At 51.6% G+C, this 25,091-nt stretch overlaps 1 protein-coding gene across 1 annotated transcript; it reads left to right on the top strand.

Moving 5' to 3' along the window:
• Positions 1-10: 10 nt before the first annotated feature.
• On the top strand, positions 11-24,897 carry MAP1S (microtubule associated protein 1S). The gene is made up of 7 exons (XM_083421374.1): positions 11-192; positions 10,752-10,853; positions 12,874-12,956; positions 13,531-13,671; positions 14,874-18,033; positions 20,639-20,853; positions 22,860-24,897. Exons 1-7 carry the CDS (start codon positions 45-47, stop codon positions 23,013-23,015), a joined length of 4,005 nt encoding a protein of 1,334 aa, XP_083277500.1. The 5' UTR covers positions 11-44; the 3' UTR covers positions 23,016-24,897.
• The last annotated feature ends 194 nt before the right edge of the window (positions 24,898-25,091 follow it).

Here is a 25,091-nt window from a genome sequence, read left to right as displayed (position 1 = left end):
TCGGTGGGCGGGGCCAACGGGCGCCTCCGAGGGCGCCTCACAAGATGGCGGCGGGAGCAGCGGCCGTTGCAGGAGGCGGGGGAGCCCCCCTGGCGGCCCCCGCCGAGGCCCGCTTCTCCCTCGTGGTCGTCTTCGGCGCCGGCGGCGGACGCGGCGGGCTCCGCGCGGCGGTCCTGAGGGCCGTGCGAGACGGTGAGGGGGGAGCGGAAGCGGGGGAGGGGCCGGGAGGGGGGGTGAGATGTGCACCGCCTTTTTCCATCAGATAACGGGGTCTCCCTCCTGTTACGTATCCGAACTTGTGTCTTTAGTAGTATTTGTATTTATTTGTGTGTGTTTGTACGTTTGTTTTGTCTTCAGCCAAGTGTGTGTGTGTGTGTGTGTGTATATATATATATATGTATAGGGGTCTACGTATATAGGTATAGTATTCTACAAATGCATTTTCTGCCTCGGGAAGTATATGCATATACAGGAAGCAAAGCAATATTGGATCATCATAATACCAGTATGATTCTCGCTCCTCTCAGCATAACACTGACACTCGCTCATTGGAAACGTTTTGACATTAAGGGTTGTATATCTAAAGTTAGCCATACAGGGAGAAGGAGGAAGAGGAGGAGGCCCACCGGGAAGAAGGGAGGCCACTGACTTGGCCCATTTGAGTAGGACTTATTTGTTGGATGCAACTTAGTGTTTTGTTAAGTATTTATTGAATTTGTATCCTGGCATCTCAATCTGACTGGCAGCTTCAGCTTTCTTAAGCAGGTCAGCAGAAAAACTGATCTACTGCATTGGTCTCCCACCTTTTTCTGCAAGGAGTGCATGGTTCACCCCCTCCTCCATTAATCCCCACAACAACCCTCAAGGTAGGTGAAGAGGCTGAGACTGAGCCAGGGAGCTTCAGGATGGAGTGGGGATTTGAACCCTGATCTTCCATTTTTGCCATTGCAAAAAGATGGTGCCTAGGCATTCTCTTGCGGAAACCACAACCTCTGTTTAAGGTGCCCTTTGGAGGTTAGTTTATATATCTGAGTTTCTAACATTGCTGGCTGTGGTAACTTCAGAGCGGTTAAGAGTGCTGGACCAGGATGTGGAGACCACAGTTCAAATATCTGTTCAGCCTGAAACGATGACCTTGGCCCAGACACCCCGTCTCTCACCCTGACCTGCCTCACAGGGTTGTTGTGTGGATGAAAGGGGTAGGGCGAGAACTATATCCATTACTTTGCACTCCTTGGAGGGAGAAAGGGCTAGATATAGGAAGATGGGGGGCTGATTTCTATGGAGTCATACCCTTAGTCCACATAAATTAGTATTGCCTGCACTGACTGGCAGCATTGGATCTCCAGGGATTCAGGCAGGGACCTTTCTCATCCATTCCTGCAGATGCCGCTGGGCTTGAATGTGGGGCCTCCTGCTTCCAAGGCAGTCTCTCTGCTACTGAGCTCTGCCTTTATAAACCTAATGCAGAAGTCCACAAGCAAGATAAGATGAAAACATAAAACAGAAGAGCAGCGGAAGGCCGTTCTATTCAGATTTTTATTATGTCTTGTGCATAAGCTCTCCCTCTTTCTCTCTGTTTGAGATGGATTTTTATTTGCTTACAAAACAACCTCCTCCTCCCCAATTCACGTTAGGTAGCAAAGTTTTCCCAAGCAAGAGGCTTGCAGCAAACAAAAATGAAATTAATTGTATACTCATCATATGCTGTCAGAATGTGGGATTTGCCAGGCTAGACTGGCAAGTTGTGTGTGTTTTTGTTTTAAAATTAAAATACAGTGGTACCTCAGGTTAAGTACTTAATTCATTCTGGAGGTCTCTTCTTAACCTGAAACTCTTGTTAACATGAAGCACCACTTTAGCTAATGGGGCCTCCTGCTGCCGCCGCGCTGCCAGAGCACGATTTCTGTTCTCATCCTGTTCTTAACCTGAGGTACTATTTCTGGGTTAGCGGAGTCTGTAACCTGAAGTGTATGTAACCTGAAGTGTATGTAACCCAAGGTACCACTGTATTTTCATGTAGGAAGGCAATTGTCCATCCAGGCTTAGCACAATTTCCGTATCATCTTGTTGGTTTTTCAAGAGCCTTCTTCCATATTGCCCATGTAAAAAAATAAGGTTGTCCTCTTTTGTTCACGCTTGAGAGTAGGTCCCTTCGGGATTGGCGGAGCTTGCTTCCAAGTAAAAATAAGATGCGAGTGCGCAGCCACATGTGAATGTTACGTTGCTCCCTGTTGATGCTTCTTCCATTTTGAAAGCCTTTGATTTGAGCACTTTTTCCATTCTGGTCTCATTCCATGCAGCAAGGAGAACATACAGATGTTTGAGCATGAGTTGTGCTTGGATTTAAATACCTCAGAGGGCTTTGTAGGAGCGTTAAAACCCAGAGAAAGAGAGAGCAGCTTTTGTCAGTTTTCTCTTTTTTTAAAAAAGGAGTGTATATTTGGCTCCTAAGAAATAGCACTTTTGGGGCTAAGAAGCTGCGTGTGTCTGCAAACGTGTCTGCAAACGGAGCAGGGCTGATTTGTGGCTTGGTTGAGGGAGCCGGGAAGAGAGCGAAGGAGCGGGGGCGAAATGGGGAGAGGAATCTGAAGCATGTGGGGTGGCTTGGTCCGGGGAGGGCTCTTGTGGGGAGTCAGGCCTGTTCAGGAATGGGTGGTGAGCTGTGGGCAAGGTGGCAGAGTGAGGACGGACGAGAACACGGCTCTAAAATCGGTGTTCCAGGTGTGCGGCACCCCCTTCTAAAGCACGAGACCTCCGGGCCACCCCCTGGCCCAGAAGGCAGAGCAAGCCTTCCCCATCTCTGTTTGGCCTTCTTCCTCTGCTCTGGAGCATACGGCACCTTAAACCTAGATTACGGGTGCCACAGAGGATCTAGGCGCCATTCCTCCTACCAATGACCCAGTGATGAGGAAAGCTTCACTGCGACTGCGCACTCTCTGTTGTGTGAGGCTGCAGTGGTTCTGGGACCCTTGTAAGTAGCTAAAAATTCAGAATGTGGCCCCTTTGCCCCCAAAGACCGCCAGCCCCCACCCCCAGCTGGAGGGTTCCAGGCGAAGAAGTGTCATGCCCTTGTCACTGAGGGCACTCGAGTCTTTGCGGCGGAGGCTGCGTCGCTGTGCCTTGGGGTTCAGGGGGGCAGAGTTCCAGTTGGCAAGTGAAACCCAGACAGCGAGGCAAGTGCCATTTGAAGGATCCTGGCAGAATCCCTTCTCCTCCTAATTGCCCTCTGAGAGCTAATTGTTCTTAATTGCTCCTGCTCTGCCTCGCCATACCTGCAGGGCCTGCGTTTTGTTCAAGGGTGTGGCCCAGCCTCTTCCGCAAGGTACATTGTGAGGTGGGAGCCAAGCACACCTGTTAGGGACACAGCTGGCTGCCGGGGCGAAAGGCGCTGCTTGCCTCAGAGGCTCCGCTTCGGGTCGCACGCAGGGATTGGGTCCCCGAGAAGTTCTGGCCATGAGAGAAACGTTCCATTTGCCAGGGTTGTGCCCGGCTCAATTCTGCTCTGAAGAATGTGTTGGTGAAGGCTGTCTTCCTGAATTCAGAGCTATGTGAACGTAAGAAGAACCTGGGTGCAGCAGGGTCAGACCAAAGGGAGCCCATGCAGACAGCCTCCTGCCCCCCCAGTGGACAACCAGAGACCCCCCCCCATGGGAAGCAGGACCAGAGTGCAGTGTGAGAAACTTAGATATATGTTAATTGCCAAATGGCACCTTAAACCTCCGTTGCAGTCGCCACAGTGGAATGCCTGAGCGCCTTTTTTTGCGATGGGGATTATTATTCTTGTTATTCATTTAATTTCTGTATGGCTTTATAGTTTAAAGAAATAATCTCAAAGTGGTTGACAACATATTAGACCATCAAATAAAACAATCCACAACAAAACAAATTCAAGCTTCAAGGAAAATATTTCACATCCTTCCCTTCTTCATATTTTTTTACCTGCCTAATTTATAGAGCTGCCCCATAGCAGGACTCTAGGAAGGCAGTGTGGCGTTGTAGTGTTGAGAATGTCGGACTAGGACCTGGGAGATCAGGGTTCAAATTCCCACTCTATCATGAAGCTCACAGGTTCCTTTGAGTCGGTCCCAGCTTCCTAGCCTACCTCACAGGGTCATTGTAGGGATTAACTAAGGAGACTCTTTTGGACTCTTTTCTCCAAAGTGGGATATAAATGCAGTAAATGAGCTCTTCGGCTGACCTGCTTAAGGAAGCTGGAGGGACTAGCCAGATGGAGATGTGAGTCTCCAACCTGGTGCTCAGAGATCTCCATGTGGTCACCATTGGACCCTTGCCACTTGCAAAGCACACCTGATGCCTGGGCGATTTTTAACGCTGCCAGCCTCATGTCCTCCCAGTGGCCAATCGGAGACTCCGCTTGGGAAGCAGGACCTGAGAGCCACAGCAAGTATCCCCACTTGGGGTTCCCAGGGACTTCCATTCTGCTGCAGGCTGACTCTGATGTTGTGTAGTTTCTTTGCCTCATGCAATAGCAAATGCAGCCGCTTCAAGATTCTCTGCAGCCATGAGGTCTAGAACCTTGTTTTCTTCTCCTAAAGGAAAGCAGAGGCTCTTGAATCCTGGTGTTGGCTGGATGGCCAGGCCTGCCTTCTGGCTCTTCCTCCTCTCCTGCTGGCCCCGATCCAGAGGCTTCCTCATTCTGTGCAGGTTCAGGCTGATTTGGCTGGAGCCTTAAATGGGCAAAAGAAGCAGGCACCCCGTCCCCTTCTCTCCTCTTTGCTCAGAGCAGGAGCCGGAGGCAATTCTGGGCTGGCTCCAGGGGCCTTCCCGGGCAGCTGACTCCTCCGGGACTCTGGCTGAGGGCCATCTGGGCATCTGGCCGGTTGCGTGGCTGACTCAGGAGACGTTCCTGGAAGGGATGAGGCACCCTGGGTCGCCCAGGGGCTGCTTGGAAGCACCACTGAGCTGCTGTGTCAGGATGCATCACTCAAGGGGGCGGGGAGGAAGGCCGGAAGGCCAGTGAGAGGGAGTGGCTGGCTGAAGGTCACCCAGTGGGCTTTGAAGTGGCTTTGGGGATTCAAACCCCGGTCTCTCAGGTCTGACACCCTAACCACTACACCACACTGCTCTCCATGAGCCTGGACGCTGATGGGAATTGTACTCCAAAGCAGCTACAGGGAAAAGGTGCCCAAAGTGGACATTTGTATTTGGAGTCACTCTTTGCAACTGTGTGTGTTCAATGAACAAGGATAACAACAATGGGTTTTGTGCTTTTCCTGTGGCAATATTTTTATGTGGCAAACTGCCCTGATGTCTGCGGATGAAGAGCGGTATACAAATTTAATTTTTTTTAAATAAAAAATTGTTGCTCTAGGTCAGCAGGGTAGGAGGGAATCAGAGCTGGGGAAGTAGATTCCTTTGTTCTGTGGAAAATTTGTGGGCCTGCCCCCATTTCTTTTAACTGGAGTGGATCATTGTTTTACAAATCAGCACTTTAAAGAAAGAAGATTTTATTTAAACCTTTGACATGCCACTTTCTAGCTGTTCCAGCACCTATGGGGCCAGCTTTGTGCCTCCTCCAGCCTGGTCTGTTAATGATGGAGCACCCCTATTCCCATACTCAAGCCCTGCTTTTTGTCGGATAGAGAGCCTAGGCCCTAGGACTTCCTTTGGTCTCATTTCGAAGCCTGCAGAGCTGCTGCCAGTCAGAGCAGACTGCACTGAGCTGCACGAACCTAGAACTGAAGAGTTGGAAGGGTTCCCAAGGGTCATCTAGCTCAACCCCCTGCAATGCAGGGATTGCAACTAAAGCATCCCAGTATAAGGCAACTCTCAATGTCCTTCAGGAAAGGGGGCAGAAAGAGATAAAAGGGTGCACCCCACCCCCATAGTTGGTTCAGCTATGTCCACCACCAGCATGTGGCAGCTGGCAGATGTTCCTCAGGGAATGCGGCCTCTGTTTGAAAAAACCCTGCAGGGGCCACCTTGGCCTTCTCCGCTGCATTGCCAGGCTTCCTCTGAGCGGACACCAAACAGGAAGCAGCTGCAGCTGACCTCTGAGATCACTGGAGCTTTTGAAAAAGGAAAAGAGTCCCGGTTGGCGTGGAAGCGGAAGGGGGACGCTTCAAGAGAGCCTCAGACTCTTCTTCTTTTCCTCCTCCGCCTCCTCCTCCTCTTCTTCGCTGTTAGGGATAGGAGTGGTCATCCTTTGTCTCACTCTCCATTTTAAGAGCTCAGAGCTGCAAAAAAACTGCAGCTTTGATCCAGATGAGCCTCTGTAAGCAGCACCCATGTGAAACCCGATAATGGAGACGGGGCAGAAACATTGTGATGCTTTCAGCAGAAATGGGGGAGAGGGCACCCACCTGCAACTCAGGGCCCCCCTCTGATGGGTTGGAGGTGCTTTGAAGTCGGAGGCTCCTTGACCATAGGGGCTCCTGGGACAGTGCTTGTGGCGGAGGGCCTGCTGGATCAGGCCAGAGGGGGCCCTTCAATCCAGCATCCTCTCCTCAACAGAGGCCAGCCCGACGCCTCTTCCTGCAAACCCATAAGCAGAGCACTCTCCCCTCCTGTGGCTTCCACCAACTGGTATGCCTCCAGTGCTCGTGCAGTTTTCAAATTATATTTGTAGTAGAATCCTAGAACTGTAGAGTTGGAAGGGACCCTGAGGGTCATCTAGCTGAACCCCCTGCAAGGCAGGAATATGCATCTGTCCCATGCACCAGGGATCAAACCTGCAACCTTGGTGTCATCAGCACCATGCTCTGCAAACTCTGGGTGTGCCTCTGCTAAAGCCAGACTCGCCTGCCAAAAGGCTAACCTGGCTCATTTGGGGGCATTAATGGAAGGAAGGTGGGGTAAAAATCAGACCAGTGGGTCTCTGCTGTCTCCTGCTTTGTGAAGCGGGAGGCTGTGCTGGTTCCTTCCCTTCCCATCTGCCAGCTGAGCTCTCTCTTCTGGCTGCTCTTGCAGCAGCTGCAGGCAACCTCCAGGAGGTTGAGAAACTGGGACATTTCCTGGGAACTTGAGCCGCTCCTCTTGCTGCGGATAATTGGGGACCTTTGAGAGTTGGCGGAAACCTCTTTTTCCTGAACAGTTGCTTAATTTAAATACTGGCTGGTCAAAGGAGTATTTGCTAATAATTCTCTGAGCTGGTGGCTTTCTGACTCGCGGATGCCGTCTCCAGACGGAAGCTGGTGTTGGAGGAACACGTACCCTGTCTCGTTGCCACGTAACCCTCTGCAATAAGCTTGCAAGACTTGTCTTTGCCCTCTGAAGTCAGCTTGCATAAGAGGGGACCCCCCCCCCCCCGCATTGTAAGAGCGTCTCTCGGAGAAGCTGGACATGGATTCCCCAGGGAGGGATTCTTTAATTGCAAGTCCTGCATTGCTGGAGGTTGTGCTAGATGACCCCCAGGGTCCCTTCCAACTCTACCATTCTATGATTCTAAGTTTGGTGGGCGCTTTTCCTGCTGCTGGCCATCATATTTCATATTTGATGAATTGTTGTATTTTAATATTTTGCTGGAAGCCTCCCAGAGTGACTTGGGAAACCAGATGGGTGGGTCTTAAATAAATTATTATTATTATTATTATTATTATTATTATTATTTATTATTTATTATTTATTATTTATTATTTATTATTTTTCATGATTGCTGCTTGTGTAAGTCTTTATATCAGTGGTTTCCAACAGTGTTAGAAACTCAGATATTTAACTTAATTGCCAATATACCTTAAACCTATGTTACGGTCACCACAGCGGAATGTCTAGGTGCCATTCCCCTCATAGGGTTTATTAACTTCATCATTATCATTTCTATAGCACTTTATATTTTAAAGAAAAAACCTTAAAGCGGTTAAGACATCAAATAAAACAATCCAGAATAAAACAAATTCAAGCATCAAGGAGAATATTTCACGTCCTCCTCTAAGTGACATTTGGCTCCCCCCATATTTATTTACCAACTTAATTCATAGAGCTGCCCCACAGCAGGAGGACTCTAGGAAGGCAGGGCGGTGTAGTGGTGAGAGCAATCAGAGTTTGAATCCCCACTCCATCAGGAAACTCACTGGGCGGCCTTGGAGTCTGTTGCAGCCTCTTCGCCTTCCTCGTGGGGTCATTGTAGGGATTAACAGAGGAGGGGGTGAACCATGGACTTCTGGGAGAAAAAGGTGGGAGATCATTGCCGTGAAGAAGTTCTTCTGCTGAGCTGCTGAAGAAAGCTGGAGATGTCATTTGTCAGCCTGGCGCCCAGTGATCACCACGGGGTCCCAATTGGACCTGTGCTAATAGCACAACGTGTCTGGCACCTGGGGAATTTTGAACACTGGTTCCAAAACCCTTTGGGTCTACAAGATTCTCCCCTCGGCCACCTCCCCTACCCCATAAAAAGTAGCGGTTTCCAAACCACTGAGGAAGATTATGCTTACCCCAATAAAATTATACAGTAACAATTGCACAGTTATTCAAAACTCAGTTAACTTTGTTTTAGTTTAATTCAACAAGGCTGAGGCACTGCTTTTCCAAGTTATTTAGCAGGGTTCTTTGCTACCATGCTCCGTAACTACTTCAGTGTTCAGAAAACTCTCTGCCCTGGGGAGCTTGATGAAATGATTCCAGTTTCCCACTGTCACTTATCCGGAGTCTTAAATCACTACCTCCTGCTGCTGCCTCGCTGGGGAATCCCACAGCCCCCTTTGTATGTGGGCTCCTCATTCTCCGTCTTTCCCAGCCTCCTTCAAACAGCAGCAGCGGTATTTCTGGTTCCCCCCACCCCCGTTTGGGATCTCGCTCTGTTGCTGCCTGCGCCCTCGGGAACCCCATGCTGATGGCGCTGGGCTCTGCTCAGGCGGCAAGCAGCATGCAGCCGCAGTGAAGACGCGCAAACACCCACGTGCCGCGCCAGGCCAGTTTCCGAGAGCTGCAGTCTTGCATCTCAGCTGACACCACCTGCGCTGGTCTTATGTAAGCTAGCGGGTCATGGGGGGGGGAGGCATAAGAGGCATTTTGGGGCCTCAGTGCAAGCAAAGCAAAACTCGCCTCCTTGTTCTGTGGGCTGAATGAACTTGTGGTTTCTTGTGGCCGGTCCTTGATCTTCTCATCTAGCCTTGCTGTCTTAGGCGCTTTGGAGAGAGAGATCCTCTTTGCCGTTACGGCTGTCTCTTGCAAAACTGAGCTGATGTGATGTCTGTGCCATACAGGGAGAAAGCTGCTGGGATGTTTGCCGTCCGGTCCCTGTGAGGGAAAGGGGAGCTGTCAGCTCCAGCCAGCAGCTAAACACGTGGGGGATATGGTATTACTGTATTTTAATCTTTTGTTGGAAGCCGCCCAGAGTGGCTGGGGAAACCCAGCCAGATTGGGTGTGTGTGTGTATAAATAATAATTTACAGTGGTGCCTCGCAAGACGAAAAGAATCCGCTCCGGGAGTCTTTTCGTCTTGCGAAGCAAGCCCATTGACGGAGTAGCGCTGTTAGCGCTATTGGCACTTTAAGGGCTAAAAACGGCTTTTTTAGGGGTGGGGGATTAGCGGTTTTGCTGCTAAAATGCTTTTAGCAGCTTAGCGATTCAGAATAAGGGGTTTTGGAGCAAAAAAAAATTCGATTTTTTTCGTCATTTTTCGTCTTGCAAAGCAAGCCCATAGGGAAATTCGTCTTGCGAAGCGCCTCTGCAGACGGAAAACCCTTTCGTCTTGCGGGTTTTCCGTCTTGCGAGGCATTCGTCTTGCGGGGCACCACTGTATTATTACTACAGTGAACCCTCCAGATACGAACTTGATTCGTCCTGGGGGTCTATACTAACCCTGCAAAGTCCGTATCCGGAGGCGCTGCTTCTGTGCACGCGTGTGGCGCAATAGAGCGCTTCTGTGCATGTGCGCGTGGCGAAACCTGGAAGTATACACTTCTGGGTTTGCCGCATTCGTAACTCGAAATTATGTTACCCAAAGGTAACATAAGCCGAGCTACCACTGTGTTGTTGTTGTTGTTATTTATTATCATGGAGCAGTAAGAGTAGTTCTCCGATGGCGGGGAAGAGATCCCAGGAGGTGGGAACCAAGGCACCCGAAAAGCAGCAGAGGAGTAAAAATCGGGGGAAGGAGCAGTGATAGAACCTCAAGATACATAAGCTAATTTTCAAATGGTACCTTAAACCTCAGTTGCAGTCGCCACAATGGAACGCCTGAGCGCCTTTTTTTGCAATGGGAATTATTAGTCTTGTTCATTTAATTTCTGTATGGCTTTATATTTTAAAGAAATAATCTCAAAGTGGTTGACAACACATTAGACCATCAAATAAAACAATCCAGAATAAAACAAATTCAAGCATCAAGGAGAGTATTTCAGGTCCTTCTCTAAGTGACATTTGGCTTTCTCCAAATTTATTTACCAACTTAATTGCTGCCCCATAGGAGAAGTGCTCTAGGGAGCAAGTGGGTGTAGTGGTTAGAGTGTTGGACGAGGACCTGGGAGATCAGGGTTCGAATCCCCGCTCCGTCATGAAGCTCACTTGGCGACCTTGGAGTCAGTCATGGCCTCTTCACCTACCTCAGAGGGCCGTTGTAGGAATTAACAGAGGGGGGAGTGAACCATGGAGTCCTTGGGCAAAATGGTGGGAGATAAATGCAGTAAACAAGCTCTCCTGCTCATAATTCTGGAGGGACCAGCCAGAGGGAGCACATTGGCGGCCACCTTCCCTGGCTCTTGGGGGCCAAGGGCTCCAGCCGCAGTGGCCATCCCATGCTTGGCAGTCTGCTTAGCACCACTGTTTCTCTCCCTCCCTCCCTCCTCCAGGGATCCGTTCTTGGGACATCGACTTGACTGCCTGCAACCTTGACCAGCAGCTGAAGCTCTTTGTCTCCCGCCATTCAGCCACCTTCTCCGATATTGTGAAAGGTAAGGAGGTAGCAGAGGCGGCATCCCTCTGGCCATGTGGACTAGGGCCTCCCCACCTGCAATGCCCTCCCTGCTCTCGGGCAGGCAAGCGTGTCGACAGCAGGCTCAGCTGGTCCTCGTGGGCATCTCACCCCTCCAAGAATGAGCCGGCTGTGTCCTCAGATGACTCTGCCCACCCACTCCGCCCGATGTTGAACTAACGTTGGAATGCTGGGCCAGGGAGGCTGCAGGAGCCGCTGGGAAGCACCTGCTCCCTTCTTGGTCCGCAGGGCAAGAGCGTCCGCCTCCTTTCTCCTTTTGTGCAAGGGGAAGGCAAACCTTGTTTTTCTCCTGCACTGGAGACACAATGGCCCTTGCTCGCAGGGCAAGGCTCAGGTATCAGTGTCAGAAACTCAGATATATAAGCTGATCGCCAAATGGCACCTTAAACTGTTGCCACCACAGAATGTTTACCATTATTTTTCATTTCATTTTTATGTCGCTTCATATTTTAAGGAAAAAATCTCTGCCTGGGTGTGGAGGCCCCTCAGATTGCCCAGCATCACCTCCAGGGCCTGCTCCTTTGGCTACCCCTGGTATTTTGTCCATCAAAAGGGAGCCAGCAGCTTCTCGGCCGAGCGCCCAGCACCCTGAGGGGACCCTTCCCCTCCTTTGCAGCAGGGACAGGTTAATGTTTTTGGAGCTCCCAGCTGGCGTGATCGCCAGAAATCTCAGGGCTCCAGTTCCACAGTTTGGGACACTGCAGGCAGGAGTCTGAGTTGCAGCCACTTGGTTGTCGTCGGTCTGTCTCGAGAGACCGTGGAGTGTGTCTCTGGGGGTGAAGTCTAACAGCTGCATGAGCAGCACTGAAGGGACCTTTCTGAGGCACAAGCCTGGCCCATGTGTTTGGGGGTCCAGACAAGACCCCCATCTCGGCCCAGCTGATGGTGTCCAAAGGCAGGCAGAGCAAGACACGGGGCACCAGCTTGGCTGCATGACGTACAAGGTGCCTCCCAGCCGTCTTTGGGGCTCCATTCCGGATTTGCGTAGGGTTTGCTCCTGAGCCTTGTCTTCTCCTGAGGATACCCTGCGAGGGAGCAGAGATTTAGGATCAGAGTTTTGCTTCTCTGAGATGGACTCCCTTCCCTGCTGCACAAGCCCCATCTGCGGTTCCAGCCACTGCAACCCCACAAATTGATTGCTCGCCTCAAGCAGCCTTAAAATGGCCCCAGGGCCATTTTAAACTCCTCTTAATAGTTGTGCTGTGACCTTTTGGGATCGACGGCTGGTGAGACTCCCGATCAGACAAACCCTCTTCAGGTGCCTTTGGATTTCTTGAAGCCTCTCGGCCAGAGATCTCACAGGATTGGGAGGAGGAAGAGAGAGAATCCAGCAGCCGGCCTTGCTGGACTCTGGCAGTGCTGCACTGCCACCTTCTGGGCGGATGGAGCCTTGCAGTGGGCAGCCCTCCCCTCCAGAACCGCTGCTTTCTTCGCCATTAAACATCAGGGAGAACTTTCTGAGGGTGAGGAGCGTTCAGTAGCGGGATGGACCCCTCCCTAGAGATGTGGTGTATTCTCCTTCAAGATATCTGTCCTGGGTGCTATAACTGAGATTCCTGCATTGCAGAGGGTTGGGCTAGATGACCCTCGGGACCCTTCCAACCCCCTACAATGTAAAGGCAAATCATATATATATATCCCATTATGCACACACACAGATTCAAAAGTTACAATGCAGCTTTGTCCACTGCCCTAATATCACAGAATGATCACTCCGATCCTCATTCCCACATTGCTGTCATGTTGGCTCACCCAATATGCTAAATAAGAACCCAACTGCAAATTGTATTGCTAGGGTTCATTTGGAAAGGCATTGAGAGCCAGGCTGTCTTTATCATAATGCTGCTATGTGAATCTGTGATGCCTTGCAGGAGGTTGGACTAGATGGCCCTTGGGGGTCCCTTCCAGCGCCACGACACTGTGGTCCTTCTGCCCCGGAGCCTCCCTTTCAACTCTGTCGCCTCATTTTCCCTCCCCAGGTCAGCGGGCTCTGCACCATCGCGGAGAACTCCTGGAGACGCTGGTGCTGCTGAACCCTTCCGACAAGTCCATCTGCAATGAGGCGAGTGGCCAGAAGATGCAGCTTGAGGGCAGAAGGCTCTTGGGCTTGGGTCCTGCTTACGCTTCCTTCCCCTTGACCACTGTGAGAACAGGATGCCGGGCTCGATGGGGCCCCTTTGACCTGATCCAGCAGCCAGGCTTTTGTGGAGCTTCCAGGTCCAGAGGCAGTCTATCTGGATCCCTGGGTTCTTAAGAGGGTATTTGGCCATTGCACGAAGAGGACGGTGGGCCCCCTTTGGGTGAATTGGGGTGGAGAGCCCAACTCCAGAGAACATGAATGGGTAAAATCCTGCTTCTGAAACGGGTCTTGGGGCCTGCATGGTACACCCACGCCAGCTTTGCATGGCACTGGAGAGTCTGTGGACTGTTCCCAGGGCCTGGAAATAGGAAAACCCAACAAGGCTCCAGAGTCTATTCCGGCACTGCAGGGGGTTGGGCTGGATGACTCTCAGGGTCCCTTCCAACTCTACAATTCTGTGGTTCTGTTGACAGAGGGTTGGCTGGAAATAAGCCCCCAGAGGCTGGAAATCTGAGGGCCTTCCCTCCGAGGCCTGACTGTCTCTCTCACCCTGCAGCTCTGCAACCTGGTCACGGACCCTTCGCGCCACAAGCTGCTGATCTTTGCTGGGCCCTGCATCGAGGAGACGGGGGAGCTGGTCCTGCAGACGGGGACGTTCTCCTTGCGAGACTTCATCCAGATCTTCGCCGACAAGGAGGTGCGTCTCCCCAGCAGCAGCCTGGAGCAGCCGGGAGGAGTCAGCCGGTGATGCTGGATGGGTTGCGATGGCAAAAGCGGGAAAGGGCTGGCAAAGACCCTCCCCTAAATGAATCCTTCCAAACTGGGTAGGAAGCAGTTGGTGTGGAGGCTGTTACTCTGGCCAGACAGCGGAAGACCAGGGAGGAAGAAGGATGCTCTGGGCCTCGTTTTACTTCCTTCTTCGTTAGAAGTACTGTAACTATACAACCTTTAGAAGACTTCTGAAGTTTCTACTTTTAATGTTTTCTTATGCCTTTGTGTATGCTGGAAGCCACCTAGAGTGGCTGGGGCAACCCAGTCATCATTAAGTTGTGATGTTAATAGTCGTTGTTGTTGTAAGTTGTGGTGTTAATAGTAGTTGTTGTTTATACCACAGCCACTCTGGGCAGCTCCCAGCAAAATAGTAAAAACATGGTAAAACATTAAAAACCTTCCTATACAGGGCTGCCTTCAGGTGTCTTCTAAAAGTCAAATAGTTGTTTATTTCCTTGACATCTGATGGGAGGGAGTTCCACGGGGCGGGCGCCACTACGGAGAAGGCCTGGTTCCTTGTAACATCACTTCTTGCAGTGAGGGAACCAGCAGAAGACCTTGGAGGAGGACCTGGTGTCCGGACTGAATGATGGGGGTAGAGGCGCTACTGGAAGGGGCAAGGTGGGAATTCACCAATAGAAGCGCTGAAAGGAGAAAGATTTTGGAAGACTTTTTGGGTGACTCTTCCGACTGGAAAAGGAACCCCAAATGATTGGCATTAATTATTTATTTTACCCCACCCATCTGCCTGGGTTTCCCCAGCCACTCTGGGTGGATTCCAGCACATATAAAAATTGTAACAAAACATCAACCATTAAAAACTTCCCTGTATAGGGCAGCCTTCAGGTGTCTTCAAAAAGTTTCATGGTTGTTCAGCTGACGTTTGATGGGAGGTGGCTCCCTGTTGCTTCACATAATTGCAATGAGGGAACCCCCAGAAAACCCTCAGAGCTGGACCTCTGTGTCCAGGGTGGACATTTGGGATGGAGACACTCCTTCAGGTATGCAGGGCGGAAGCACCAACACTTTGAATTGTTCTCGGAGGCGTGTTGGGAGCGAGTGAAGATCCTTTAGTACCAGTGTTATGGTGCATAGTGCACTGACGCCTCTCTCTCTCTATTTTGCCAGGTTGGGGAGTTGCTCAGCTCTGCAGACCCATCTGCCAGGACCAGCCTGACGGTCATTTGCCCGGACTTTGGGGAATGGAAAGCTTCCCGGCTGGGTCAGCACAACCTGTTGGACTTCATTGACCTTCGCTTCAACCCGGGCCCCGTGCTGCCCGAGATGGAGGGCCTGCAGGAGTTCCTGGAGTACCTCTCGGAGTCGCTGGACCCCCCGTCGCCCTTTGACCTCCTGGAGCCACCCAGCACCGTCGGCTTCCTGAAGCTGTCCCGCCCCTGCTGCTATATCTTCCCTGGCGGCAGGGGCGACTCGGCCTTCTTTGCCGTCAACGGCTTCAACATCCTGGTCAATGGCGGCTCCAACCCTCGCTCGTCCTTCTGGAAGCTGGTGTGCCACCTCGACCGCATCGACTCCATCCTGGTGACGCACGTGGGCACTGACAGCCTACCCGGCGTCAACAGCCTGCTGCAGAGGAAGCTGGCCGAGATGGAAGAGGATCCCTCCTCGCAGGGCTCGCCAAACGAGGACTCCGTGAAGAACCTCATCTCCCCAGAGCTGGGCGTCGTCTTCCTCAACGCCTCCGAGAAGCTGAAGACCATTGCCGGTGACTCGGGCGTCCTGAAGAGCTGCGACGAGGCCAACCTGGCTCTCCACTACCTGGACAAACTGGGCATCCAGCCCAGCCCACTCTGCAGGGACGGCGGCCCCAAGGTGGAGCCCACTGTCCTCTTCCAGAAGATGGGCGTTGGGCGCTTAGATATGTACATCCTGAACCCGGTGAAAGGCAGCAAGGAGCTGGAGGTCCTGATGCAGCACTGGTGCGGCAACGGCTGCCCCCAGGGGCTGGAGCTGCCCCTGCACTGCGTGACCTCCATCTGCGCCCTCCTGGTCTGGCACCCCGTCAGCCCCACGGAGAAGATCGTCCGGGTCTTGTTCCCCGGCTGCACGCCCCAGAGCAAGATCCTGGAGGGGCTGGAGAAGGTCCGGCACTTGGAGTTCCTCAAACATCCAGTGGTCACCCAGAAGGACCTGGAGTCCTCCTCGGGCAGCGCCCCACAAAGCCAGCAGAAGAGGACCACCAGCCAGGAGAGCCTCAAGTCTGGCTCCAGGCTGAGCCTCCCAGAGCCCAAGGAAAGGAGGGAGGCCAAGGCGGCAGGCACCAGAGAGCGCCCCATGGCGCCCAGCGAGACCTCAAAGGGCAGCCTGGAGGAGGAGCAGGCCAAGGAGACGCGCACCAAGGGGGAGCCGCCTTCTGCTGTGAGGCCCAAGCAGCTGAAGGAGAAGCCAGTGGCCAAGAAGGACACAAAAAAACTCTTGCCAAAGAATGACGCTGCTGCCCCCCCGGGAAAGGTGCCCAAACGGGAGGCAAAGGTGGATCCCCCCAGGAGGGAGACGGCGGCCAAGAAGCAGGCAAAGGCGGAGGAGAAGGCAGCAGTGAGGCAGCTGAGGAGGTCAGCCAGCGCAGAAGCCAAGAGGCCCCCCACCAAGATGGGCAGCTTCAAGAAGACCCTCCCCAGCCTCAAGAAGGAGGCGGATAAGCCGAAAGCCCAGCCTTTGAAAGAGGCTCCTCTCAAGATGCCCAGTGGTGCCAAGGGGGCAGCAGGTGGCCTCTCAGACGGGTCCAAGTCGTCAACGGAGAATGGGGCAAGGGAGGACTCTCGGCCAGAGGTCCTGGGGGCGGAGTCGACAGACGAGGGCATCACTACAGCGGAGAGCGAGCTGGAGCCATCACCGCTGGAGTGTCCCGGGAACGGGGTGCTGGCGGCCCAGAACGGCCTGTGCACGGGGGGAGACCCTGAGAGCCCCCAGCCCTTCCGGCACCTGGAGACCAGCTCTCCGCTGAGGGGTGCAGGCCCCCCGTCGCCACTGGCTAAGACCCCCAAGAGTGAGCGGAGCGTCAACTTTGAGCAGACCCCCACGGGCACGCAGGCAGGGCTCCACCCCGAGGGCGAGGAGGCTTGCGGCAGCTCCGAAGAGAAGACCCTGGAAATGATGTCTCCGGCCAGCTCAGGCCCGGCCAGCGCCAGGCACACTCCTTTCCACCAGTCCCCCATCGAGGATGTCGTCATGGCCGAGGAGCCGGCGGCCCTGACCAACTCCTGGCGCCCGGACGGCTCTGCCACCGGGCTCCGTGTTTCGCGGGACAACTCCAGCTCCTCGCAGGAGAAGCCGTCAGGATGCCTGTCACCCGGCCTCTTCCGCGATGACCTCCCGGACGTCTCGCCCACCATCACCACGCCCTCACTGCCAGCCGAAGTGGGCTCGCCGCACTCCACCGAGGTGGATGAGTCCCTCTCCATGTCCTTTGAGCAGGTCCTGCCACCGGTCAGCGAGTTCCAGGAGGAAACAGAGAACGCCCGCCCGGGGGGACTCACCCCAGAGCCGGAGGTGGGCAAAGGTGGCCTATCCTTGCCCGTCCGGCCCTGCCACCCACATCACGCCCAGCGCTTGGACAGCCACTCCCTGGCACGGCGCGCCCGCCGCTCTGACTCGCCCCATGATGTGGACCTCTGCCTGGTGTCCCCGTGCGAGTTTGAGCACCCCAAGTCGGAGCGCTCGCCCTCAGCCAACTTTAGCCCCCGGGACATGTCAAACAGCAGTGACTTCTCCCAGGAGCTGACCAAGCCGCTGGGGGGCCAGCGAAAGGGTCCGCGGAGCCGCAAGCCCTACCCCCTGGCTGACGAGACCCCACCCACGTCACTCAGCGAGTCGCTGCCCACCCTCTCGGACTCTGACATCCCGCCCGCCACAGAAGAGTGCCCTTCCATCACGGCGGATGGCGGGCTGGACTCGGACGATGACCCTGAGAGCCTGGCGCGGGCTCGCGATCCTCTTCCGGCCGCCCTGAAGGACCCCCTCCCGCTCCCCGCTCAGCCGGGCATCTGCATGGTGGACCCTGACCGAGAAGGGGCGGCCAAGGGCAAGAGGCCGGCGACCCGGGTGGGCTCAGCTCCGCCCAAAGCAGACTCAGCCGCCAGAGGCGCAGCCCACAACAGCAGCCGCATCAAGCCTTCCTCGGCCAGCGTTGGGGAGAGAGCCCGGGCGCCCGCTCTGAGCCGAAGTGAGTCGGCTGCCTCCCGTGCCAGTGGGGACCACCGGGCATCCCTCGGACAGCGGCCAGCAAGCAGCAGGCCGTCCTTGGGGGCAGGCAGAGCATGCCCTGCAGGTAAGAAGAGGAAGGGACGGGAAGGGATGGAAGGATGGATCTCATCAGCCCCAAGCACAGTGCCGGGAGGGTGCCCGGATCAGGCCTTGTCCAGATAAACAGGGAGGCAGGCTTTATTTCCACCCAAATTGTTTTGAATCTGTGTACCTCAGGTGAGGAGCCAAACAGGCTGCCTGGTCTCTTGGGTGGTTCTCAATCTCAATGTTCTCTGCAGGTGCCTAGCAGCACCTCGGCGTTTTGGACCTCGTGGAGCCCCAGAGCGGCCATCTCCCTTTTTTTTATTTTTTTAATAATATTTATTAAAAGTTTTATAATTACAGAAAAAAGGTATAAAAGAAAAAAAAGGCAATAAAAAATTTAACAGACAATACATTGAAAATAAAAAGAAAAAACAATACATCAAAACAAGAAAAAAAACCAAAACATTTAAAAACACATCCAATTTCCATATCTTAATCTTTCATTTACTTGTTTCCTCGACTTCCTCACACCTCCCTTTTTTGTATTCTAGCTCAGATTAGCTAATTCAGCAACTCCTTTCCCTCTTTCTCAATTTTTTGTTCTATAGTTTATCTTAACACAATCTAACTTTAAATTTTCCACTCTAACCCATTAACAATCAGTTTTTGCTTAATTCTTTATAACATTTCTGCTAAAACCATATAACTTCATTCCAGTATTCTTCTAACATTCATTAATTTTGCAGTATTTCTGTAAATATACTTTAAATTTTTTCCAATCTTCTTCCATCGACTCTTCTCCCTGGTCTCGGATTCTGTCAGTCATTTCCACCATTTCCATGTAGTCCATCAGCTTCATCTGCCATTCTTCCCGGGTGGGTAGATCTTGTGTCTTCCAATACTTTGCAATGAGTATTCTTGCTGCTGTTGTGGCATACATAAAAAAGGTTCTATCCTTCCTTGGCACCAATTGGCCGACCATGACCAGGAGAAGGGCCTCTGGTTTCTTCAAGAAGGTATATTTAAATACCTTTTTCATTTCATTATATACCATCTCCCAGAAGGTCTTAATCCTTGGGCACGTCCACCAAAGGTGAAAGAAAGTACCTTCCGTCTCATTACATTTCCAACATTTATTATCGGGCAAATGATAGATTTTTGCCAGCTTGACTGGTGTTATGTACCACCTGTAAATCATTTTCATTAAATTCTCCTTTAAGGCATCATTGCATGCCGTAAACCTCATACCTGTGGTCCATAACTGTTTCCAGTCAGCCATCATTATGTTATGCCCAACATCTTGTGCCCATTTAATCATAGCAGATTTCACTGTTTCATCTTGAGTATTCCATTTCAGCAGCAAGTTATACATTCTTGACAAATTCTTAACTTTGGGTTCTAACAATTCTGTTTCTAATTTTGATTTTTCCACCTGGAAGCCTAATTTTTTGTCCAAATTATATGCCTCCATTATTTGATAATAATGGAGCCAATCTCGCACTCTATTTTTCTATTTTTCAAAACTCTGCAGTTTTAGCCTGTCTCCCTCTTGCTCCAGAATTTCCCAATACTTCGGCCATTTGGCCTCCATATTGAGTTTTTTCAATGCCTTCGCTTCCATTGGTGACAACCATCTTGGGGTTTTATTTTCTAACAAATCCTTGTATCTTGTCCAAACATTAAACAATGCTTTTCTAATAATATGATTTTTAAAGGCTCTGTGAACTTTAACCTTGTCATACCACAAATATGCATGCCAACCAAATACGTTGTTAAAACCTTCCAGATCTAAGAGATCAGTATTTTCAAGAAGCATCCATTCTTTCAGCCAGCAAAATGCGGCTGATTCATAATAGAGTTTAAGGTCTGGCAGGGCAAATCCACCTCTTTCTTTAGCATCTGTTAATATCTTAAATTTTATTTGAGGTTTCTTGCCCTGCCAGACAAATCTAGAGATATCTCTCTGCCACTTCTTGAAACAGTCCATTTTGTCCACAATTTGCAATGTTTGAAACAAAAACAGCAACCTTGGCAATACATTCATCTTTATGACAGCAATTTGGCCTAACAGTGATAGTTTCAAATTTGACCATATTTCTAAATCCTTTTTCACTTCAGACCAGCATTTTTCATAATTATCCTTAAATAAGTTCACATTTTTCGCAGTCATATTAACCCCCAAATATTTCACTTTCTTAACCAATATTAATCCTGTCTCCTTCTGAAACTTTTCTCTCTCCATCACAGTTAAGTTTTTCTCTAAAACCTTGGTTTTCATCTTGTTTAAATTAAAACCTGCTACCTGACCAAATTCTTGAATTAATTCCAATACTCTTTTAGTACTAGATTCTGGCTCCTGTAAAGTCAATACCAAATCATCAGCAAATGCTTTCAATTTGTGCTGTTTAGCTCCCACTTGGATACCTTTAACCAAATGGTCCCTTGCGGCCATCTCCCTTTATGTGCTCCCTGTTGTGATGCACATGGGCAGCAGAGAAGAAAAGTCATTTTTCCCATGTGCAAATAGCTGGGTTAAATTCTGATTTTGCAGCCGCGTCCAGTGGAGGGTGGGGGCATCCCAGCCGGCGTCTCCCCTCCATGCCCATCTTGCAGCCAACGCTCCCCATTTTTCTCCCGTCCCCCAGGTGCCAGGCCCAGTTCCGTGCGGCCCCCCGTCTACCTGGAGCTGGCCTACATCCCGGGCTCGGCGAGTGCCCAGTGGGTGGACGAGGACTTCTTCCGCCACGTCCGGTCGCAGTGCTACGTCATCAGCGGCGAGGACCACATCAAGGAGGGCGTCATGCGGAGGATCTTGGACGCCCTCCTGACCGGGAAGCAGCACTGGGCGCATGACTCCCAGGTGGGCAGGGCCAGTGGGTTGCTTGCCATAGCCCATCTCGGGGCTTGGAGATCCCGCTGGGGTCTTGTGCTGCCGGCCTGGAACCTCCCTGGGATCGAGGCCCTCCTTTGCCGAGGATGCTCTCTAGTGGGACTCGTTTGGTGCCCACTGAAACCAGGGCGGCATTCAGTGGCAGGGTTAGAGAATGGGTAACATGGCAAGCAGGGGGGCAGGAGGCAGCTAGGCACTGCCTGCTCCCTTCGTGGTCTCCAGGGTGAGAGCGGCTGCCTTCTCTTTTTTGTGCCTGGGAAGGCAAACCTTGTTTTTCTCCTGCGGTGGATACACAGCGACTTTTGCTTGCTGGGCAAAGCTCAGGATTAGGGTTAGAAACTCAGAAATATAAGTGAATTGCCAAATGGCACCTTAAACTGAGGTGGTGCTTCTGCCACACGCCTTTTTAAAAAAACAGTGAAAATTAGTGTTATATCGTTTTTCATTTCTGTATCACTTTATATTTTAAAGAAAAAACCTAAAAGCGGTTTACAACTAGGGCTGGGCGATAATCTGGTTTTCAACATCGGGAGACATCACCAGCTAAACATCACAATATACTGATAGATCACAATGTCTGAAATAAGGATGGAGCTGGCTTCACGGGTTTTTCTACATTGTGATTTTTGTATAGCAGACGCACACAAGATTCACAATATATTGCCAGGTCAAAAATTATGAAACCAATAACACAGTATGGACTTGAAACTAGTTTTGGACAATATGTCAATATATAGGTAAAGGTAAAGGGACCCCTGACCATTAGGTCCAGTCGTGACCGACTCTGGGGTTGCGGCGCTCTCTCGCTTTATTGGCCGACGGAGCCGGCATACAGCTTCCGGGTCATGTGGCCAGCAGGACTAAGCCGCTTCTGGCGAACCAGAGCAGTGCACGGAAACGCCGTTTACCTTCCCACTGGAAGGTATTTATCTATTTATCTACTTTTATTTATCTATTTATCTACTATTTATCTACTTGCACTTTGACGTGCTTTAGAACTGCTAGGTTGGCAGGAGCAGGGACCGAGCAACGGGAGCTCCACCCCTTCGCGGGGATTCGAACCGCCAACCTGATTGGCAAGTCCTAGGCTCTGTGGTTTAACCACAGCGCCACCCGCATCCCTATGTCAATTTATTGGCCAGCCCTATTTACAACACATTGAATCATAAAATAAAACAACCCGGAATAAAATAAATTCAAGCATCAGGGAAATATTTCACATCTCTAAGGGAAATTTTGCTTTACCCATATTTATTTACTGACTTAATTTATAGAGCTGCCCCATAGCAGAAGGACTCTAGGAAGGCAGTGCATTGTGGTGGTTAAGCGTGTCGGGACGAGGGTTCGAATCCCGACTCCACCATGCAGCTGCGACTGACCTTTGAGTCAGTCACAGCCTGTTCACCTACCTCATAGGGTCGTTGTAGAGATTAGCGGACGAGGGGGGTGAACCATGGGCTCCTTGGGATAGAAATGCAAGAAATAAGCTCTTCTGCTAACCTGCTGAGGGGCCAGCCAGGCGGAGATGTCGGTCGCCAGCTGGTGCCCAGAGATCTTTGTAGGGTCACACGTGAGGCGGGATTTGAACTCTGTTCTCCCAGCTCCTACTCTGACATTTTCACCCCTCGCTGCCTTCCTAGAGCACTTCTGCTGTGGGGCAGCTCTAGAAATTAAGCAGGTAGATAAATACAGGGAAAGCAAAATGTCCCTGAGAGAAGGATCTGTAATATTTCCCTCGGGAGCTTGAACTGGCTTCATTCTGCACTGGTGCCTGGCAGATTTCCAGCACTGCTCCCTCCCAGCGACGTTGAGGTCTAGAACCTTAGGCTTGCACACAAAAGCCGATGGTTGGCAACTTCTGCATTGTTGCCTTGGGAGGGTGGTTTAGTGTTTGAAGCCGCCTTGCCGAGAGGGAGGGCAAAACTCCTGTGGCCAACAGACGCTCACCCTCTTCCTTCCTTCCTCCTCCCCGCCAGGTGACCCTGATCCCCACCTTTGACTCCCTGGTGATGCATGAGTGGTACGCAGAGACGCTGGAGCGGCAGCAGGCGCTGGGCGTCACCGTCCTGGGCAGCAACAGCATGGTGGCCATGCAGGATGAGACCTTCCCAGCCTGCAAAGTGGAGTTCTGAAGCCTCCCTCTCACCATTGGGGCACGTCTGTGGAGGGAATGGGAGACGAGAGGGACCTCTGGGGGTACTGGGGGGCAGGGGTAGAGATTCCCCACCCCACACTAAGACACTTCCAAAGCCCCCCGGCAAACCTTACCCACACTGCTCTGTGTCTGGTCTGTTTGCATGTTTCGCCTCTTCACCCCCCGAGCTTCTAACCCTGGTCAAGCGCAGAGATTTAGGTTTTGGGGAGCTGTGGTGTTTGGCCAGCAGCCCCACCCCAAAAGGCCCATGGCCAGGCATTCCTGGCCTGGGATGGAGGGTTGGGTCTGCTCTGACAAGGGGCAGAGTTCAGGGGCCCCTCCTCAAAAATCTGCCTGGAGGGTGGTCCATTTACCTACAGGACCCTTTTTTAAAAAGGAAAACTTTTTTTTTTAAGAGTGAAACAGGGTCTTGGGGGGGCAGTGTGTGTGTGTCTGCTTATTTTAAGAGGCAGCTCCGATTCCCCAGTTTGGGGTCCTGTCAGGGAGCTGTTTATTTCCACGGGGAGGGGGGTGCTTGGCTTTCTGAGGTTGCTCCCTGCAACAGCGCCCCCCTTCCCTTAACAATATCCCATCTCCTCCTTGGGGCCAACTCTCCATCCTACCCTTTTAAAATCTGGTTGGACCCATAGCCGATGCTTCCTTTTGGGGGGTCCGGAGCCAAAATTCCCCCTGGAATTGATCTCTCTCTCTCTCTCTCTTGGAGATCCCCTTCCCCCTACCCCCCTCAAAACACCCCCCCCCCCCAATTTCTTCTACCTCTTTATGTTGAAAGCCAGCAGTGTGTTGTGTTGCGTTTCATCCTGAGGCCTGTCTTGTTCATCTCGGGATGCTTTAATCCACAAAGACTACTCTGTAAAATCCAGCCAAAGCACACCCCTTTCCAAAAAACCTTCTCCCCCTCCCTCTAAAAATACCACCTCCCTTTTTCTCACTCCCTTAATGTTTGAAGGAGCACCAGGGTGGGGTGGCAGAACGTGCCCCCTCTCCCCTTGCAAAATGTGACACTAAACTTATGTTTCTTTTTTTTTTTTTTTAAGGAAGGAAAAGGTGCGTGTTCTCCACCCCCCTTTAAATGTGCATTTTTTTCTATAAAAAAGACAAAAAAGCAAACAAAAAACAACCATATACAAAACAGTTAATGTATTGAAAGTTTTTTTGTCCTCTCCCCCCCGTAATTTATAGGATCACTTTTACATCTTCCTGGCTGGGCACAGCAGCAGGCGGGAGTCAAGGGGTAGAAGAAGGAAACCCCCTTTTCCCCTCCCGTCCTCCTGCCCCCCAACCAGGACAGGCACTGTGTTTGAATCCTGTGTGGTGTGTGTTTAGGACGGTCTTCACCAACCCTGGTGCCCCTGGTGGGGGGATATTTTGGGGCACTGATGGGAGTTTTATAGGGTCCCCCAAGACCATGGGTTGGGGGCCACGGTTGGTTTAGATGAAACGTGTTTTTTGTGGGGAGCGGGGTAAGTTGAGAATGTTTTTCACCACCTTTAGTGCTTTATACGTACATATATATCTATATATGTATATATAGATATCTCTGTTCTGCTTAGTTGGAAGCCCATTGGGAAGAGCAGAAAGGTCATGGGACGGAAGAGGCAGCCAGCGCCCGACCGGCCCCCCAACACTAAGAAGGGCACCACTCTTGGGGGGGGGGCTGAGCCCTTTTCTATGCTCTTCACTCTCACCCTCACCTTTGTAGCTGTTGACACACTCCAAAGCCATGTGACCCGCTCACGAGTTGCCGTGTCCATCCACACCCGGAATTGCAGAAGTGAAGAAAACAAAACACTGTGTTGGAACCTCTTGAGAAAAAGCAAAACCCTGAGGGTTAAAAGAGATAAAAGGTGTTAGACTTCTTTCTGGCCTCTGTGTCTTTCTTTCGCTGTGTGGGTTTGTGCCCCCCGAGTCAAACTCTGACTGTGACCATCTTCTGGACCTTGCGGGGTGGACTCACGTCCCTCTCGGCAGCGGACCCCTCTGAGCGCCAGCGAATCAGCGGCTCGGAAAAGCCCCAAAAGACAGCAGCTGGATTTATTTATTCATTTAGGGC

Source organism: Podarcis tiliguerta (assembly GCF_965153285.1).
Source record: "Podarcis tiliguerta genome assembly, chromosome: 18".
NCBI lineage: Eukaryota > Metazoa > Chordata > Lepidosauria > Squamata > Lacertidae > Podarcis > Podarcis tiliguerta.
This window is presented reverse-complemented; position numbering and strand designations above follow the sequence as displayed.

Excerpts from the sequence above, each read along its gene's own strand:
- MAP1S (XM_083421374.1), top strand. The coding sequence starts at position 45 with ATGGCGGCGGGAGCAGCGGCCGTTGCAGGAGGCGGGGGAGCCCCCCTG. Across the intron at positions 193-10,751 it reads CCTGAGGGCCGTGCGAGACG|GGATCCGTTCTTGGGACATC; the intron begins GTGAGGGGGGAG and ends TCCCTCCTCCAG. Across the intron at positions 12,957-13,530 it reads ACAAGTCCATCTGCAATGAG|CTCTGCAACCTGGTCACGGA; the intron begins GCGAGTGGCCAG and ends CTCACCCTGCAG.